General features: G+C 41.5%; 1 protein-coding gene across 1 annotated transcript in view; it reads left to right on the top strand.

Moving 5' to 3' along the window:
- The first annotated feature begins 4,771 nt into the window (after positions 1-4,771).
- The window catches only part of LOC149289662 (clustered mitochondria protein homolog), a 28,237-nt gene continuing 13,878 nt past the window's right edge, over positions 4,772-19,130 (top strand). Inside the window, exons 1-10 of the mRNA XM_089490212.1 lie at positions 4,772-5,438; positions 11,198-11,391; positions 12,700-12,871; positions 12,955-13,098; positions 13,235-13,359; positions 13,477-13,631; positions 14,118-14,243; positions 16,976-17,123; positions 17,497-17,589; positions 18,179-18,873. Of these exons, the coding sequence (XP_089346338.1) occupies positions 4,772-5,438; positions 11,198-11,391; positions 12,700-12,871; positions 12,955-13,098; positions 13,235-13,359; positions 13,477-13,631; positions 14,118-14,243; positions 16,976-17,123; positions 17,497-17,589; positions 18,179-18,873 (2,519 nt within the window). The remainder of the gene's footprint in view (positions 5,439-11,197; positions 11,392-12,699; positions 12,872-12,954; positions 13,099-13,234; positions 13,360-13,476; positions 13,632-14,117; positions 14,244-16,975; positions 17,124-17,496; positions 17,590-18,178; positions 18,874-19,130) is intronic.

Genomic DNA, 19,130 nt, shown 5'->3' with positions numbered 1-19,130 from the left:
TGTACCCTAGCGCTCCCTTCCTTTATCAGATGCCCCCAAGCTGGTGTCCTTGTAATGCCCTTGGTTTTATTGAGAGTGACTTTAGTGGATAGATAGGGTTAGGGGGCACGTAAGTTATATAAACACCTTATGCGGCTTAATAAGGTGTTGACTATTAATACATATTATTACCAAACCTCATGTGTGACCACTGTGTGTATAATCGATGGAATAAGGAATCTGTAAATTATTTGCTTCCATAAGTCTGTTTTACTATACAGGACTCGAAAGCCACATCGCACTGCTTTTATATCCTGGCAATTTGCTTTGCAGCCTTCGGTATTTGTATCGGTCGACTCATAACGTGTCCAGCGTGTTTTGATGTAAACAGGCATGTTCCGCTGTGAAACACGTATATGGCAAGGGCTTAGGGGCTAAGCATGTTATAGCCTAACACATTAAGCATCTTGGGAGGAACAAAGCATTACAACAGCAAACAATGCAGAGCATCTAGCTTTGCGATAAACATATAAAAAGCCATTGGCTCTTTCATCTATCCCCTTATATCTACCCATAGCCGTTTATTACTCGTAGCCCAGCTGGTGAAGGGTTATTCAAGGTATCTGTTCCTTTATGTAAAATAATACTTTTCACATTTTACCCTTTTTACTACTGCAAATTAATTAAGCACCTCAATTCAGAGAGCCGGTGGGATGACTTTTTTTTTCTTAGTATGCTAAACGCATGTATATATGTGTATGTTTAAGAAGGAATTATTATAGTGTTACTATAATTAATAGTAACATTTCATGAGTAACGTGTTGATTTGTGTGTTCAATTTGTTGATCTAATATTGCAAAGTAACAAACAGCCCCATGTTAATCATTTGCAATAAAAAGTGATATATATATATATATTATATACTTTTGAGAGGCGACTGGTCTTTTGCCCCTTGGAGTTGTCACCGAGTAGAATGCGGTGGTGGGGGTTGTAGTAGCCCGTCTACTCCTGCCTCCCCCTGCCTTTATTGCTTTCCTCTGAAGATGGGGTGTAGCTCGGCCAGCCTGTTGCGATTAAGGATTGGAAAATATTTTGAAGACCTTGTCAGTGCTGCGAGTTCATTGTTTCCCTTAGTTCAGGGCCAGTGGAGGGAACGTATTTTTACCATTGCGTGTAAAGAACCGTAAGGAAGCATAGAAGGGAATAATACAAGTAGAGGATATCTTTAGTTTAAACAAGTTTTCTGTGAAATTGCATTTAATGATTTTTATTAGGGCTGAAACAACGAATCGATAAAATCGATAATAATCGATAACGGAAATCGTTGTCGACAATTTCCGTTATCGGTTAATCGAGTGATCGATTCGTTGTTGGAGCACTCGGCTCCTTTTACTTACCTCCGCGAGCATTCCCCGCTTCTGCTACACGCTCTGCAGTCTCCGCCTTCTTTTAGTTACGGATGTGACGCGTTCCGGAGGTAAGTATTCTTCATGTCTGTGCGAGTGGCTCCATTCGCACAGAGCGAACCGCTCTGTGCGAATGGAGCCACTCGCACAGAGCGAATCGCACAGAGCCACTCATTGTTTTCCTTAGTTCAGGGCCAGTGGAGGGAACGTATTTTTACCATTGCGTGTAAAGAACCGTAAGGAAGCATAGAAGGGAATAATACAAGTAGAGGATATCTTTAGTTTAAACAAGTTTTCTGTGAAATTGCATTTAATGATTTTTATTAGGGCTGAAACAACGAATCGATAAAATCGATAATAATCGATAACGGAAATCGTTGTCGACGATTTCCGTTATCGATTAATCGAGTGATCGATTCGTTGTTGGAGCACTCGGCTCCTTTTACTTACCTCCGCGAGCGTTCCCCGCTTCTGCTACACGCTCTGCAGTCTCCGCCTTCTTTTAGTTACGGATGTGACGCGTTCCGGAGGTAAGTATTCTTCATGTCTGTGCGAGTGGCTCCATTCGCACAGAGCGAACCGCTCTGTGCGAATGGAGCCACTCGCACAGAGCGAATCGCACAGAGCCACTCGCACAAAGCGAATCGCTCTGTGCGAATGGAGCGGTTCGCTCTGTGCGAGTGGCTCGGTTCGCACAGAGCGATTCGCGGGGGTGGGGGTGGGGTTTCCGGGGATGCAGGGCAGAGTGGGGGTGGGGATGCAGGGCAGGGTGTGAGTGTGGGGGCAGGGCAGGAGACTGGGTGCAGGGCAGAGTGGGGGTGGGGATGCAGGGTGTGAGACTGGGTGCAGGGCAGAGTGGGAGACTGGGTGCAGGGCAGCGTGGGGGTGGGGATGCAGGGCAGGGTGTGAGAGTGGGTGCAGGGTGTGAGTGTGGGGGCAGGGCAGAATGTGGGGGCAGGGCTGGGTGCAGGGCAGAGTTGGAGACTGGGTGCAGGGGCACAGTGCAAAGTGCCAGGGCTGGGTGCAAAGTGCTGGGTGCAAAGTGCTGGGTGCAAAGTGCTGGGTGCAAAGTGCCAGGGCTGGGGCAAAGTTTCTTGAACAGTAATAGTCCACCTCTTTTCAGAATGTTTGGGGTTATTTTGTTTCATAAATATTGTGTTTGGGTTCTTGTACTTTGAAAATATTGTTTTTTATTACATCATAACAAAATAAGAATGTTAATGTAAATTAAGTTGTTTTTGTAACATCCAGTTCATTAAATAATTTTAAATAAACGAAAAATTTGCATATTGTTTTTTTTATCAGATTAATCGAAAAAATAATCGGCCAACTAATCGATTATTAAAATAATCGTTAGTTTCAGCCCTAATTTTTATACCTATTTTTTAACAGTGATTTAGAAAAGTATTTATGCAAAAACAAGGGAAAAAAATAACACTGGTTAATATGGCGACTCAATCGGTATGACTGGAGTTGTAGCTTCCATTTTAAATATGTGTGTAATTATGTTGTATCTCTTTAGGGGGGCGCCGGGGGTTCTATGCCAAGAAACATAATGGTTAACTTTAAACCCTGACTTTAATGTTCTAACGTCATTATATTTGATTGTCAACTTTGCGTCAAATTTGCAAATTATGTCGGTGACATCAGGAAGATGTCCTATACCACGTTACATTTTATTTTCACCCGCATTTTGCTGCTGTTGCATGAAAGCATTAAACATGACTTTAATTCAGTATTAGAAATATAATCCCTAGTACTGTTGAATGTCCAGACATTATTTTGTTATGTAAGAAGCCATTGACCATTTTGCCAAATAATCTTAAAAGGCCTAAAGGGACGCTCCAACCGTCATATGCATATAATCGCCGTATCTCCCTGCACATGATCTACTCACCCAGTCCACCCCAACCTGGAAAGTGCTGCCACTGATTGACTGCTTAATGGCAAAGGCATTAGAGCGTCCCTTTTAAAAGTTTGTTTTTATGTGATTAAACCTTCAGCGTTAATAATGGAATGACAGAACTTTTAAGAATAATTTGTTTGACATACCACAGTATGCGATAAATCTTTTGTCAAAATGGAACCGCACCTTTAAATAAACTCATAAAAACACTCTCATGGCTGTCTATTATGTCATGGGCGAGTACAGAAAGTTTTTTTGGTTTTTTTTTGCTCTTTCGATTTATCTTTGTTTTATTGAATTTATTTCCCCCTGTGATCATATACCTTAATTGGCCCCATAGCCCCTGATTGCTTTGCCGCCTCTTTAAAGCGCCCTTCTAGAGCTTTCCTACCATGAGCCAAATTCAGGTGACTTTGCAGGCCCGTTAAGTTTCCACCACGGTCTGATCAATTGTGATCAGATTGCTCTTTAGTGAAAGTTTTTCATTTATTGGTTGAATCATGACTGTCATGTACTTTCGATCGTGTGAGAAAGCTGGCACGCTGCAACATGTTTCAGAAATGTAAAGGAGGCAGCGGCTCAAGCTCTTCGTTCTTCCTTGTTACAATGTTAAGACATGAGAAACACGTTTTGTTGGAACGTTTAAGATAAGAGTTAAAATGCTACATTTCCTTTTCTTGGTGTGAGTCAAACTATTATAATTATAATTCTTATTACTGTCTTTGCTCGATTATAAGACTCCCCAAACCTTGGATCTTAATAAAAAGGAAAGGTCGGACTAGAAGGTGACTCTAATGGAAAGAAAATCAAAATCGTTGCTCTCGCACACTCTCACTTCTCCTCGGTATCATCCCCGTTATCCAAGTACTTCTGCAGAAGAGCGCCTGGATATAACGGACCTGATACTAGGGAGACATTGAGAGAGTGAGGAGGAGTGACAAGCCCCTAGGTTTAGTTGGCTGTCCTAAAGATCTGAGGTCTAAATAAAAGATGAATTATAAAACAAGTTTTTTTTTTTTCCCATAAAACCTCTTCCGATAATCGAGCAAATACGGTAAATGCAATATTTTCCCCTTGGGCCTGGCGCGTTAAAGTTTACATGAAGGGTAGTCTCGCATGGTTCAGGGTGATGACAAATATAAACGTCTTTTATGAAAACCCTGCAGGGGTTTTATAGATAATATATTAATTTGCATTATTTCCTCATACAGCTCCCCCCCCCCCCGTACTTTTACATTTGCTTCTCCTAAAACAATGTTTTTGCTCAGTCCCAGGAATACCCCCTTTGAGAGGTAGCTTAGGCTTAGCAGCCAATGAAATGTTGCATTGTGTTCCCCATGGACAACGTGTACTGTTCAGCTGTCACTTTTATATATAGTAACAGTGCCAAGTTCAGCCTGTGCGAGTCTCTTTATCGTGCCTTCTGAATGAATACGTTGCCATCCCTTCTGCCTCAGCCTTTAACCCGTTGCCTCTGAGAATGGGCAACAGTCTTTGCTGCAGCTGTTGCGGTCGATGCCTGAAAGTCATTTTTCAGAATCAGGACTTTAGTTCTGAAGAAGAAAGGCGTTCTCTTTTGCCCCCCTCTAACAGCGCCTCTGGCAGTAGGAACTATGGCATCGATGGTGCAGGACCGTGTGGAATGTTACGTGAGGGTATCTGCTCTGGGAACACTTCAGGCTGCTGCCGAGATGGCCAGGAAGAGACAAATGCGGAGTCTGAAGAAGACGAGGGAATATGTATCTGTGAAAACGTTCCTCTGAAATCCTGCGACTCTAGAAGTTCCTGCGTGGCCTCTAATGTTCCCAGTGACCGTCAAAGTCACCTTCGGACAGGCCTGGAAGTAGTGCCAGACGCTTCTCCGTCAGTCCCAGCGTACGCTAAAACCAGTCTGCCTGGCCTTGATGTTTCTGCACAGCAGCCGCAGGAACCTTTGGGGACAGCTGATCTTGCAGGGCCAGATAAAAGTGCGACATGGCAGGGTTTGTTTACATATCCGGATCCTTCGTGTAATCCTGCCATAGAATGTGAAAGGCGGGATGCTGATCTTGTGATATTTGGGGAGACGGGCATCAGCTCGCTCTGTGTGTTGGATGCAAATGATGTAGAGCTTCTCAAAAGTGCTGGGGTAAAGGCAATCCACTCAGGTGAGCCTTAGAATCACTTCCTGGGTCCATAGGAAACCCATTACTGCGCTTTAACGCATATGATAGCTGTGTGCAAACGCAGAATCCCACTGTCTAGTCCAATGTAAAACAAAGTATATGAATAGTAATTAGCTTAATAGCTTCTGCCATGCATCTACTCCTTTAACGCAAAATGTTTGTTTGTTTGATGTACGCATCTATATCTGGTGTGCCAAGACAATTGGTATAGTACCCATTGTCTATTACCGTATTTGCTCGATTATAAGACAAGGTTTTTTTCAAATGCTCTGAAAAATACCCCTCGTCTTATAATCGTGGTCGTCTTATAATCAGACCTCCAAATAGAGGTCTGACTATGAGACTAAGATCCAGATCCCCCGCAGCACTGCAGGAGACCCGGATCCTCCTGTCTTATGCCCCCCATTTAACACTCCGGTGCAGGGAATTCACCTCCTTCCGGCTGCAGCGGAAGTTGCCTACGTGAATCGCGTAGAAGTCTACCTGCTGCCCCGATTACACACTAGGGACTCGGAGTCAGAAGCACTGGTAAATTGGGGGGGGGGGGTGTTAAATGGGGGGCATAAGGCATTTCTGTAGGCAGAGTGCTCTGATATGCCTTTTAACCCTCTATACACCACTCTGCCTCCTGAAATGCCTTATACCTCCCTATATGCCACTGTGCCCCATAATATGCCTTTTAACCCCCTAAATGCCAGAGTGGCATATAGGGGTATAAGGCAATTCTGGAGGCAGAGTGGCACATAGGGGGTCAAAAGGCATATCATGGGGCACAGTGGCATTTAGAGGGTTAAAAGGCATATCATGGGGCAGAGTGGCAAGCCAGGGGGCAGATGTGCATAACTGGGGGGCAGGTTGGAAAATAAAAGGATATAAAAACACAAATTATTTTCTCAATCATAGCTTTTATTAAAAAAAAATTAGTTTGCCTAGTTTACATGAATTAACATTTACTGGTAAAACTTTTTTGCTAAATTAATATTCAGATTTTGAGGGTCGTCTTACAATCGAGCAAATACAGTAGTTTTCTCCTTTCTCTTACTCGCAGCTTTATCCATGTCTTATTTCTACTTTCTCTGTCTCTTCCATATTACATGCGGTTAGGGTTGCTATATCGGACACCACAAGCGATCCCCTGAATTATAGAGGATAACGTGCCATCTCCACACCCCACAGCTATTTTCCATGGAGGACATTTGTTTGGCCAAACATATCCCCTGGCATATGGTATACCTCCAGTTAGCTCCATCACTGGCTTGGCAAACGCTGTGGTCGAGGTTCTATGCAAAAGGCACTTCTGTTGATTTAGATGGGATCCCCTTTTCCTGCCACCGATTGCCTGCTTCAAGCAGCTAATCAGTGGCAAGAATTGTTGGATCACAGAGGAGGAGGAGGCTGCAGCTTCTTTCTCAGGTATGTCTTTTCCTAGGTTTTAGTCTTTAAAATGCACATTTCTTTAGCAGGGCTCAAAAAGGTGTGAAATGTAACTTTCATTTCGTTGAAAAGCCTGGAGGGAATGTCTGTAGAAATCTGTTTACAAAGTTTAAATAAAACCTTTCAAGTCACCAGCCAATTAGAATTTGGAGAATATCTCTTAAAAACAGACAAATAATTTTACCTCGCATTACCTTTTGTAATATGCTGAGGAGTTAGCAGGTATCGGGTATCTAGTGATGACAAATCGGTTTGTAGGAACTTGCTACACTCACGCTGGACTGAGAGAAGAAAACTCGTATCCAATGAGGCTTGTTCATGAAGATTTATTAGTTATACATAACATTGCAAAAAAGGAAAGTTGCATGAACTTATTGATGCGCTTCATACATGAAGTGCTTAGTCGTAAAATGACAAATCAGCTCATAGTTACTCTTCAAGATTATGGCTGCCACCTGAAGGAGCTTTAAGTAGAGATTAGGCACTGCTAAATTGTACGTGTTAATTTATATCTGTGGGAAGGTGTGTTTGTGGCCAGGTTTTGCAAGGGCTACATGTTTGTGAAACCCTCTTGAATATTTAGTATTAGTAGTAATACATTAGGATTTTTGTACCAAAACACACGATCGTAGAAGACACAACCACAAAGATAGTAAAGCGAGTTGATGAAATTAAAACGAACCACCGCTGAGGAAACAGGGAATGTCACCCCAAAGCAGTGGTTTCTAATCCATACCACAATGCACTCCAAGGTTTATGAATATTGGAATAGGTTATGGTGGTTACTAAACCCTTCCCTGTTAGCGTGCCTTAAGACATTAGGATCCACTATTTTATAGTATTAAATTCCCAAAGCGCATAAAAAAGGCTTTCAAATTAAATAATGTAGTCCTGAGGGACGCTCCGGTATCCCAGGGAGCTGCATGCACAATGAACGTGCCTGAAAGAACATTGAAAACATTTCATTATGGAGAAGCCACAGCTCCTCGCCCCCTCTGCGGTCTGGCGATGCTCGGCACTGGTTGGCTGCTTGAAGCAGCCAATCATTGGCAAGAAAGCATTCTCATTAAAATCAGAGGGAATGTTGTCTAAGTGTAATGGCAGGAGTTGTGTTCATATATCTCATCCACCGCAAATTTCTGGGGGATCCAGAAAGGGGCACAATCCCCTCGTATATTTGAACAACATGAAAGTTATTGTGTGCATTAAAGTGCATGCAAACATCATGTGCAGACGGTAAGTTTCTAGTAATCCTGTTTAGAGCTGCAACTAACGATTATTTTCAGAATCGATTAGTTGGATTATTATTTTTTTCGATTAATTGGATAAAAACAACAATGCTAATTTTTCATTTATTTAAAATGTATTAAACAAACTGGGTGTTAAAAACAAACATCAGAATAAAAAAACTTAAAATTTACATTAACGTGTCATTAACCCTTTTTATCTCTTATTTTACTGACATAATAAAAGCTACACACTTCTTGTTTTTATTTCCTTTTATTTGCCACTCTGTCCCCCAGATATGCTTATACCTCCCTATATGCCACTCTGCCTCCTAGATATGCCTTATACCTTCCTATATGCCACCCTGCCCCCTGATATGCCATACTGACCCTAGATATTCCTTGTACCTCCCTATAAGCCACTATGCTCCCTGATATTCCTTATGCCCCCCCCCCCCCCCACCATATTCCCTGGTGTCTAGTGGGGGCAGCCGGTGAACCACCGCTTCTGCCCTCCACTTCCGCTGGTTCTTCTATGATGGAGCAGCAGAAGGTCATGTGATGCCGGCTCTCAGTCATAGAAGCCCGGCGCAAGTGGAGGACAGTAGCGGAGGATGTCCCGCTCGTATAATCGCATAGACACACGCTGGTTGCCAGAGAGGAGGACCCGGGTCCCCTGCAGCGCTGCGGGGGATCTGGATCTTAGTGTTATTATCCAATCTCTATTTGAAGTCTGATTATAACACGAGGGGTATTTTTCATGAGAAAAAACCCTCATCTTATCATCGATAAAATCGATTCAACTAATCGATAATGAAATTCTTTGACAACGATTTTCATTATGGATTAGTTGTTTCAGCCCTAATCATGTTGCATACCTCCCAATATTTAGCTGAAGAAGAGGGACACGTTATCTTTTCGGCTTTTCCTTTAAGAAAAGAAATGTTGAGTACGTACACTTATAGCTGAAGTTTGGGCAGATCCTGGCTGACGCTTAATTTATTTTTTATAGACTATTCTGCCACCGTCTCATGCCCTTATTACAGTTTGAATGCACTGGAATAATATTGTTTGTGTATCATATGACACACCCGAGGCCCGGCTTGTGTGGCTTGTACATTCCTATTGAAAAGCAGGAAAACATATCTTTCGTTACAGCGAAAGAACAGGGAACCCTATACATACACAAAACCAACAGAGCCTGTTTTCCCGCACTGCCTCGGGTTGCAATCACACCCATTTTACAGCATTTTTTAAACTTTTCTGCCAGTATTCACAATAATCGACTCCCCCACATGGGCATGCAAAGAGTCGTTTCATTCTTTCAGCGTTTTTTCTTCATTCATTCTTCTTAAAAAGTGCTCTTTGCAGAAGTTATTTGACCCGGAGTGTGCACAGCGTGCAGGTAATCATTCACGATTTATAATTTTTTATTTTATATCGGTACGTGATCGTATTACCAAAAAGCATGTATTAACCCCAAATTGTCTTTCTAGCTTTTTCTGATTAGCTATGCTCGCCGTATAGAAACAGATAAGGCCACAGGCAATGATGTGGAGGGATGGAGCGGTAGAGACAGTGCTCTGTGATCTGTGCACTTCATGTGGCTTTTGTAATCAATAGAAGTGGCTTCTGCAAGCTTATGTAGTTCACCTATGAGCAGGCATGTGAGCTTTGCTCTCTCAAACATCCAATTTGCTGATGTCGGTAGTTTTACTTGTGACATAAGAGAAAATTACACAGCAGAAAGACTTTCACATAAACGCTCCCTAGTTCTATGGAACGTTCAGGGAAGGAATCGGGCGTTTAGAGTTAATGCTGGCACGTAATGTGTCCCTACTATTGTCTGTTCGATTTTTATTTTTTTAATAAAAAAAAAATAATCTGTTTGGTCCTGTGTGACTGGGAGGCGTTGTTAGCATCAGGACGTGTACATAGGTGCCCACCTTACTTGCTTGCTAAACAGCTGTCTCACACCATAGCTACAAATCCTGTCTGAAGGTCTCCCATGAGGCTGAAGGGCTTGTCTCCATAGCGACGTTGAGAAAACAGGTGATATTAGAGGCATTTTTACTATTAAGACTGTTTAATTTTACAAAAATGGGGGAAAATTTACTTTTTTGTTAAATTTCATTTGCTATGTACATATCCATATCAAAACACTTTTCTCCTAAAAAAAAACCTTTTACAAAACTGCTTTTTCCCCGCATCCTTTAATCCTTCAGAAATAAGTGTCCGGGATTGTTCGCAACAGCAGCTCCGCTTGTAACATGAATGCCCTCTACACTCGCAGCCGCTAGTGCAAAGTCTCCTCGTCTCCACGTTCTGCCCCGGCGCTGGTGTTTCACTGACTTGTTTTTATAGTAGTTTGTTAGCATTATTGGCTTTACACTTCAAACCGAGAAACTCTGGCAAGTGGAAATCGCATTCTTCCCTGCGTTTGTAACGGTTAAAGCTGTATTTGGGGAACAGGGTTATTGAGACTTTTTTATATGACATGTGTCCTATTGATAGGTGTTTGAGTAACCCGTTTATACGTTAAATTAACAAAATATATTCTTTTAAATGCCTTTCTTGCTGTTTACATGCATATCATTGTGACTTTTAGGGTTGTAGAACACGGATTTGTATTCTCATACCAGGCAAACTTTCTGAACTCCTATAAAGGAGGGGCATCAGGTGATGGAGGGACTTTAAAATATTTTATTTGACAAAAGAAAAAAAACCCTACTAAGGAGGTTTGGGATCTTTTGTGCCAATGAGTACACTCTAAACATGTTTTCATGTTAACACAGGATTAGATCAACAGTGGTTACAAATGATAAAAGCCACAAATACAGCACTGCTTATTTGCATAAAAAAACCTCCGTGGATAATTCGAACAAGCCTTAGGTTATTCTGTTGATGATGGGAGTTTTACTATTAATGCAGTCTCTTTGTTTTGGTCTATGGGACTTTATAAAGGGTTCTTTTTTTTCTAGGCTTTTCTGTACATCAGAGCTGGGAATTCTTTTCTTTCTAGGACCCGCCTAAAAGCTAAGCTTTGTATGATTCTTTTTGTTTTCAACACATATGCTACAGATCATTCAACTGGCATGCCCTTAATGAACGGTGATGGAACCCACAACCACCAGGCTGACGCTGAGCCAAAGCAGAACGGGCACGATGAGGGCGAGCAGACTGAAGATGGAAACGAGCAGGAGGTCATCGTTATCCAGGACACTGGTTTCACGGTCAAAATCCAAGTCCCTGGGCTGGAGATGTTTACCATCCAGGTAAGAAGGGTTTCTGCAAAAAGGACCACCTTGTCCACATAAGCAGCAAATGCTGAGCTCTGCAACATGTGTAGTATATCGGCATCCAAGTACCCAGAATTACTGGTACTGCATCCAGATGAAACCTGTTTTAGCCAAGGACGGTGACCGAGTCAAATATGTGACCTTCAGCCACTCACATTTCCTGTTTAGGGTTCATTAAAGGGACACAGCAAGCCATCATATGCAGTTTAGTGTATATGATAGCTGAATGGTCCCCTGTGAATGTTTTCTTTTTCCTCCTTGCAAATGCATTAAGGGATTCTGCAAAAGCATTCCATTGGATTTGCCTTCAGCTCCTTAGCTTGCAGGGCATGAGTTAAGGAAATACTTCGATTGGATTGAATTGGACTACTTTTGTGCCACTAACTGGTTGCTTTAAGCAGCCAACGGTGATGCCACCTGGTGGGACGGTCAGGGTCTTATCTTTATATTAGCAGGCTGTAGAATGCACCTTAATGTGCTTTAGCATGTTTTTTTTTTCATATTGTTAGAAAAACAATTCCTCTAGTAATTTTTTGTTCTAGTTGCTCCACTGGGGCTTACTTTGGTCCAATTTGAATTTGCATTCCAAGGAAGTTTAAACAGGAGTCGTCGCTCTGATAGCTACGTTTGTCTGGCGACTGAATAATCAGGTTTATTTCTGATAGATCCTAGATAGTCTAGATTTTTTTTTTATTTTTTTTTTAAGTCAGCAGTCAACAAAGATGGGTCCCCTGACGAAGCCGAGCCATTCTCTGTGCAAAGTGCGTTGCAGCAGTTCCTATGTACAGTTTGTAGAATAGGGACATTATTCTGATAGCTACGATCATTCCATTCATTTGTTTTGTGTACAGCGATTATTAAGGTTTCTGTCCAGTGTGCTGGAAGCCCCTTAAATTCTACCCTAGCCTTATTTTCAGGAAGGCAGGCAGTAGTAGGTAAATAGGAACACTTAGGATATATTGCACATTAGAATGAACTATGCAGTTCCATGAATTTGTCCTATTGGCCCAATTTTTTACTTTGTTTACCATTTATGAATTTTCCATATCCCTTATTTCCCTGATGTTTTTTAAGAATTATTAAAGGTTAAGTTTCATGATTGTATATATGTATTAATTTCCGTTTGTTTAGTGCTTCACTAGTTTAATTCAGTACCATTTACTAGGTAGCTTGTCTCTGTTGGAACAAGAAGCACAATAGGTAAAGGGTGGCTGATCAAAGCAGATGAAGATCACCCCAAAAATCTGTTCATAGTCTGATACCAGTTTTACTCTGTTCTGCCAGGTCTCCCCCCAGGAGATGGTCCAAGAGATTCACCAGGTTCTTATGGACAGGGAGGACACCTGCCATAGGACCTGTTTTTCCCTGCAACTGGATGGAAACGTTCTGGATAACTTTGCAGAGCTGAAAACTATAGAGGGCTTCCAAGAGGGCTCTGTGCTTAAGGTGGTTGAAGGTAAGATTTGAAGCATTTTCCCCTGGTATTTCCCATCTTATTTTGTTATCCCTTTAACCATTTTTTTTTTGATTATCCCACAGAGCCATACACTGTGCGGGAGGCCAGAATTCATGTTCGTCATATACGTGACCTCTTAAAAAGCTTGGACCCCTCTGATGCCTTCAACGGTGTGGACTGCAACTCCCTGTCATTCTTGAGTGTCTTCACTGATGGGGATCTCGGAGGTATGAAGACACTGTTCTGTGTCTTTGTCAGATGTGTTAATCACACATTCCCCTTTCTATTGTGCTTTAGGTAGACCCGTTATATATAAATATATTTCATATTAACTAAGTCCCATTGGGTATAATTGTTTACTAGATGGAAAAAAGAAAAAGAAGGGAACAGAACTTGAGCAGATCGATTGCACCCCTCCTGAATATATTTTGCCCGGGAGCAAAGAGCGACCTCTGTGTCCACTTCAGCCCCAGAACAAAGACTGGAAGGTAATGTTCTGACGGCAAATGCAATATAAGTGTTATGTATTTAAAAAGAAGAAAATAAAATTTTTTTTTTAAAGTGCATTATTGTGTATGCCCAATATGTTTGTTTATTTATTACAGCCTTTGCAGTGCTTAAAAGTTCTCACCATGAGTGGTTGGAATCCCCCTCCTGGCAACAGAAAAATGCACGGAGACCTGATGTATCTCTATGTAATCACCATGGAGGACAGACATGTCAGCATCACTGCTTCCACCAGAGGATTCTACCTCAATCAGTGAGTTTATCGAACAGATCAATGTAATGACTTCAATGCCAACGATCCAAAGCAGAGACACTAGGGGCAATTAAAAAGAAAGTTAAACTGCTTTTTAGAATATATTAAAAACGTATTTTCAATGCCAAGTGGGCTAACGATGGGGAAGAACACTTTGAATAATGTGATCCTCATCTGCATGTTTCTGCTACTCTTTATTTAGTATATAATTTGAGCGTAGCACAGGGCTGAAAACTACACGAGCCCAAGTACCTCCTATAAACGGCTGTTTTGATCTTGTTGGGTTTCAGCCATGTAGAATAGGAACATATCTGACCCATGCAAGTAAATCTGAGAATGGTAGCTAGATACGACATGCCAAATATCGTGTCACATCGTACTAAATATGTAACTGGTGCTACATATGTAACAAATGTATACAGTATATCACTCTTGGATTCACAGCCTCGTTTATTCTGACTGTCCGTATTCATGTTGCTTTTGCAGATCTACCGCTTATAACTTCAATCCCAAACCCTCCAACCCGAGCTTCCTCAGCCACTCTCTGGTGGAACTGCTCAATCAGGTCAGCCCAACGTTCAAGAAGAATTTTGCTGCACTTCAGAAGAAAAGGTAACGCTGGGTTCCGATAATGTGCTGTCAAAGCTGATTTTATTTGTGTATCTTGATTCACAAGACTTGTTCATCTGTAAGACTTAAGTGCAAACAAGAAATATGAGAATTATTGAAGCGTATTAACCTTTAGAGAGTCAGACTGTGCCTTTCGTTCTGCATTTTTCATTCCATTGGGAGGTAGAAAAAGGCAAAATCGGTAAAAAAAACTTTTAAATAAAGTGTATTTAATGAGATGAAACCTATTTTACTACATTATACGTGTTGTAGGTGAGACGGCATGTGGAACTCCCATTCTGAACCTTTAACCATTCTCCACCATTGTATTGGGAGCTATTTATGGATCTTGGAGAACAAGCATTGGCCAGTCTTTTATGTTTTAATGAGCCCATTAACTTGAAATCCAGAACCTCAGTTTTCACTTAAATATATTAAAAAAAAAAAAGTTTATTATGAAGTAAGGCAAGCTATATCTGTAAGCAAGGGCAGATACAATGTAGTCACACCTTGGTTGGGCAAACCCTAGCTGTGAGTTATGGAACTTGAAGGTTAGCAACAGACATCTACCCATTAGAAATATCTATGATTCGTCTATTATTTCTTTAGAAGTTGTACAGGACCCTGCACGTAGGGGATTATTTTTCCGTCCCTTGTGAATGCCGAGCAGACGGGTTATTATTGGTGCTTCTAATGAAAGCATAGATCGTATTTTTGTACTCTGAGGGACCTGTCCACTTATCCATGGGTTTAGCTGAAACAACAATTGGAAATAGTGCTAAGGACAGAATTGCTTGACTATGTGACCTCATGTTTCCACTAGATGTTTCTGTTGCTTGTAGTTTACAAAAAAGGGACTTCTTTAGGATTTTCTGGCTCAGGTGTAGAAAGGGGCACGGTTTAACATACGAGAAAGGCTGGGTTGGCCATGGTGGATAGCGCAAGATGTCTATTTAGTGAACAGACCCCAAATATGTATGGGAGAAAACAACTTGGACAGTACCAGTTCAGACCTATTATGTTAGTGCGCTATACAGTAAATAGGGAATGGTTGGGGCGATATGAATGAGTTTTATTGCTACGCCTTAAAAACACAGTCTAATAATTACATTTTCCTTTTGTATGTTATCCTAAATATTCACTGTGAAATTTGATGGATTTCTTAATAATACAACTTCTGTCGAGTAGGAGGAATACATACTATTGATTGCGAATATTATTGCCACCCGATATTTAATTACACGACCCTGAACTAGCAGCTTTGTTATATCACCAGAACCAGTCCTTTGGCTAAAACATTCATAAAGCTCTTGACGTGTTGAATAGGGTTGCCATACAATTATTTAACAATCAGGTTGTCTGTAGCTCAATACACAATGATTTAGTTTCTTATCGATTGGAAACAGTTTCCAGTTTAATGCTTTCTGTAATTAGCCAGGATTTTTTTTTTTTGTTAAGGAGTTAATGATCTCCGGAACTTCTGTAGGCAACTCATTGATGACACATCCTTACGTTTAAACCTAGTTCACTGACTCATTAAGTAAGTGGAAGGAAGGTGTTTATCTGATCATTGGCATAACCCCCCTTGGCATTTTTATCTAACGTAGCATTACAATTTGCTTCTGAAACTTACTAAAATAAAAAAAAATTAAGCTCAAGACACAAAAATTCTAACTTTTTGAGCTATGGCACTAATATACCAATCAGCCATAACATTATGAACACCGACAGGTGAAGTGAATGACACTGATAATCTTGTTATGGCTCCTGTCACTGGGGGGGAGATATTAGGCAGCAAGCGAACATTTCATCCTCAGTTGATGTGTTAGAATCAGGAAAAATGGGTACGGAGTGTACGGATCTAGCAACTTTGACAAGGGCCGAATTGTGATGTTTAGACGAGTGGGTCAGAGCTTCTCCAGAACTGCAGCTCTTATGGGGTGTTCCTGGTCTGCAGCGGTCAGAACTGGTCATGGCTGTGATGAGGCAGCTGCAGGCGGTGTAGATGGTGACACGGAACAATATGAGCGATAGGTGATGATGATGATGATGAGGAGGGAAATTGTGAATGCATGCGGGGGGGTTAGGTGATGAAGCAGATGGAGAAGTAGGGGATGTAATACAGTTGGGGATGTGGAGGGGATGTGCTGATGGATATGGAGAGTGACAAGGCTGGAGAAACCAGAATAGGACAGTAAAGTGCAAATAAGGCGAAACATAGGAAAAGGAAAAGTGAGAGAGAATGGGGTGGTGATATAAAGACAGGCGATAGGGAGAAAAGTTCCTATAATTACCGGCAATTACAGGCATGTACACTGTATATAAATATCCACTTTACAGTAGAGCCCCCATAGCTCTGTTTGTGTGGCTATGATGTCTTGTTAATAATTGTGCTTATTTTGCATGTAAAATGTTTTGCTGTTAGTGTTCAATCCGAGGTGAACCACTTAGACTTGAGCCATTCAGACTCTGACTTTATCATAGGTCCAAGTGCTATGTTTGGAGTGATTGAACCCAAAGGACTGGAACAGGGTTTTGGTTCAGTAAACATGGTCCTATGTGAGAAATGAGCCTGCGGACGTTGTGGGAACAAACACTGTTCAATAAATCCTTGTGCTGTGTATGGGAACAAGAGATGGACAAAGTTAATGGGAGCTGTGGCAAACATGTTTACTTTTTATAACAAGGATACGTTTACACAAAGCGAGTTAATGTGATCTGGATTGTGTCTTTAGAGTCCAGAGACATCCTTTTGAGCGGATCGCAACCCCGTTCCAGATATACAGCTGGACAGCACCCCAAGTTGAGCATGCAATGGACTGTGTGAGAGCAGAGGATGCCTACACGTCCCGTCTGGGGTATGAGGAGCACATCCCAGGGCAGGTAATGTTAAATACGTAGTGGAAGTCCTACAGCTGACCCATTAGATATGCTAATGCCTCAACACCCCACCCTTGCTTAACAGGGATTCAGTAGCAAACTTTCTCTATTGATGTTGGACTCTGTCTGGGGGTTCTGGGAGTTGTAGCTCAGATACAGCCAGTGAGATTCTCCCTTTGCTCTTTTCTCAAAGTATTTTTTTTTACTTCAGCCTCGACATGAGGTGTTGACTGAGACCCATTGCTTTTGCTCTCCATTTAGTTCTTAAATATGCCACACAACACCCTTTTAACCGCATTATTCTAATAATCTTTGGGAACTTTTAAAAAGTTAAATATGACGTTTCACCTTTAAAATTTCATTGTAATTATTTTAGACTAGAGATTGGAATGAAGAGCTGCAGACGACGAGGGAGTTGCCTCGCAAGAACTTACCGGAAAGACTTCTCCGTGAAAGAGCCATTTTCAAGGTATCAGATAAAATAGGAAACGTGCAGCTTTTGCTTCCCCCTATACTTGTTTAGCTGCCTTGTTACAAAACGTCTTGCGGCGTCTGGAGTTTTCTTCACACTTAATGATCTGGCAATCGTATACAGTCTTCTCACACTTGCAACATGAAAACGTAAAGGGACCGTACAGCTATTGTATGCATTAAAGTACATATTGATGGCTGGACTCTCCTTTCAAATCCCATATCAGGGGTTACCTAAGGGTAGAATGGAGCTGGTTCTTAGTGGATGGAATTTTGAATAGCTGTACCAGCTAAACCCCTGCAAAACCCCCGAAAAAATATAGTATGGTAGTTTCAGATAAAAGGAGAAAAGTATAGTTAAAATGATACCATTTATTGGCTAACTGAGAGTTTAATTGCGAGCTTTCGACACCAAGTTATTAGGTCCCTTCCTCAGGCATTAATGAATCAGATAAACTAATTTCATGTTTTAACCACATCCATTTTATCAATTTTAGATATACTTTATTTTCTTAGTTTAACCAGACTTGTCTAACAGTAACGTGGCACATGTGAACGTATTTCCTAACTCGGATATGTATTCGTAGGTGCACAGTGACTTCACAGCAGCTGCTACCAGAGGTGCTATGGCAGTCATAGACGGTAACGTCATGGCTATTAACCCCAGTGAGGAAACCAAGATGCAGATGTTTATCTGGAACAATATCTTCTTCAGCTTGGGTTTTGATGTCCGGGATCACTACAAGGATTTTGGAGGCGATAGTGCTGCTTATGTATCCCCCACAAACGACCTCAATGGAGTACGGACATACAATGCAGTAGATGTCGACGGTCTGTACACCTTGGGAACGGTGGTGGTGGATTATCGAGGTTACAGGGTCACTGCTCAGTCTATCATCCCTGGAATATTAGAACGCGAACAGGAACAAAGTGTCATTTATGGCTCAATAGACTTTGGTAAGACTGTGGTCTCCCACCCAAAGTACCTGGAGCTACTAGAGAAAACAAGTCGGCCACTCAAGATTCAAAAACACAAAGTCCTTAATGACAAGGATGAGGAAGTGGAGCTGTGCTCCTCGGTGGAATGCAAGGGTATCATTGGCAATGACGGGCGCCATTATATTCTGGACCTGCTCCGTACTTTCCCTCCTGATCTCAACTTCCTACCTATTGAAGGTGAGGAGATGCCAGAGGAATGTCAGAAAATGGGTTTTCCCAAAGAGCACAGGCACAAGCTGTGCTGTTTACGTCAGGAGCTGGTGGACGCATTTGTGGAACACAGGTATGTTTTGGCATATATTTTTTGTGAGCTCCCCCTAAGAACTGGAATGTTTTTAATCGATGCACTTTAATTTAGGTGTCTTTATGTGCTACTAACACTTTCGATTGATTATAAGATATATACCCTTATAATTAAGGTTATATGCATTTTGAATATTCTTGTATTTTTTTTTCTTCATACTTAATAATTATGAATACAGCCCTATTATGCAATAAAAAATCTAAGATGTTATATATATAATTTTTTTTTTTTACCTT

The sequence above is a fragment of the Sceloporus occidentalis genome, unplaced genomic scaffold (genome assembly GCF_023333645.1).
Source record: "Sceloporus occidentalis isolate IW3139 unplaced genomic scaffold, rSceOcc1.0.p SCAF_43, whole genome shotgun sequence".
NCBI classification, from domain to species: Eukaryota; Metazoa; Chordata; class Lepidosauria; order Squamata; family Phrynosomatidae; genus Sceloporus; species Sceloporus occidentalis.
The sequence above is the reverse complement of the archived record's forward strand: the minus strand, read 5'-3'. Positions and strand labels throughout refer to the sequence as shown.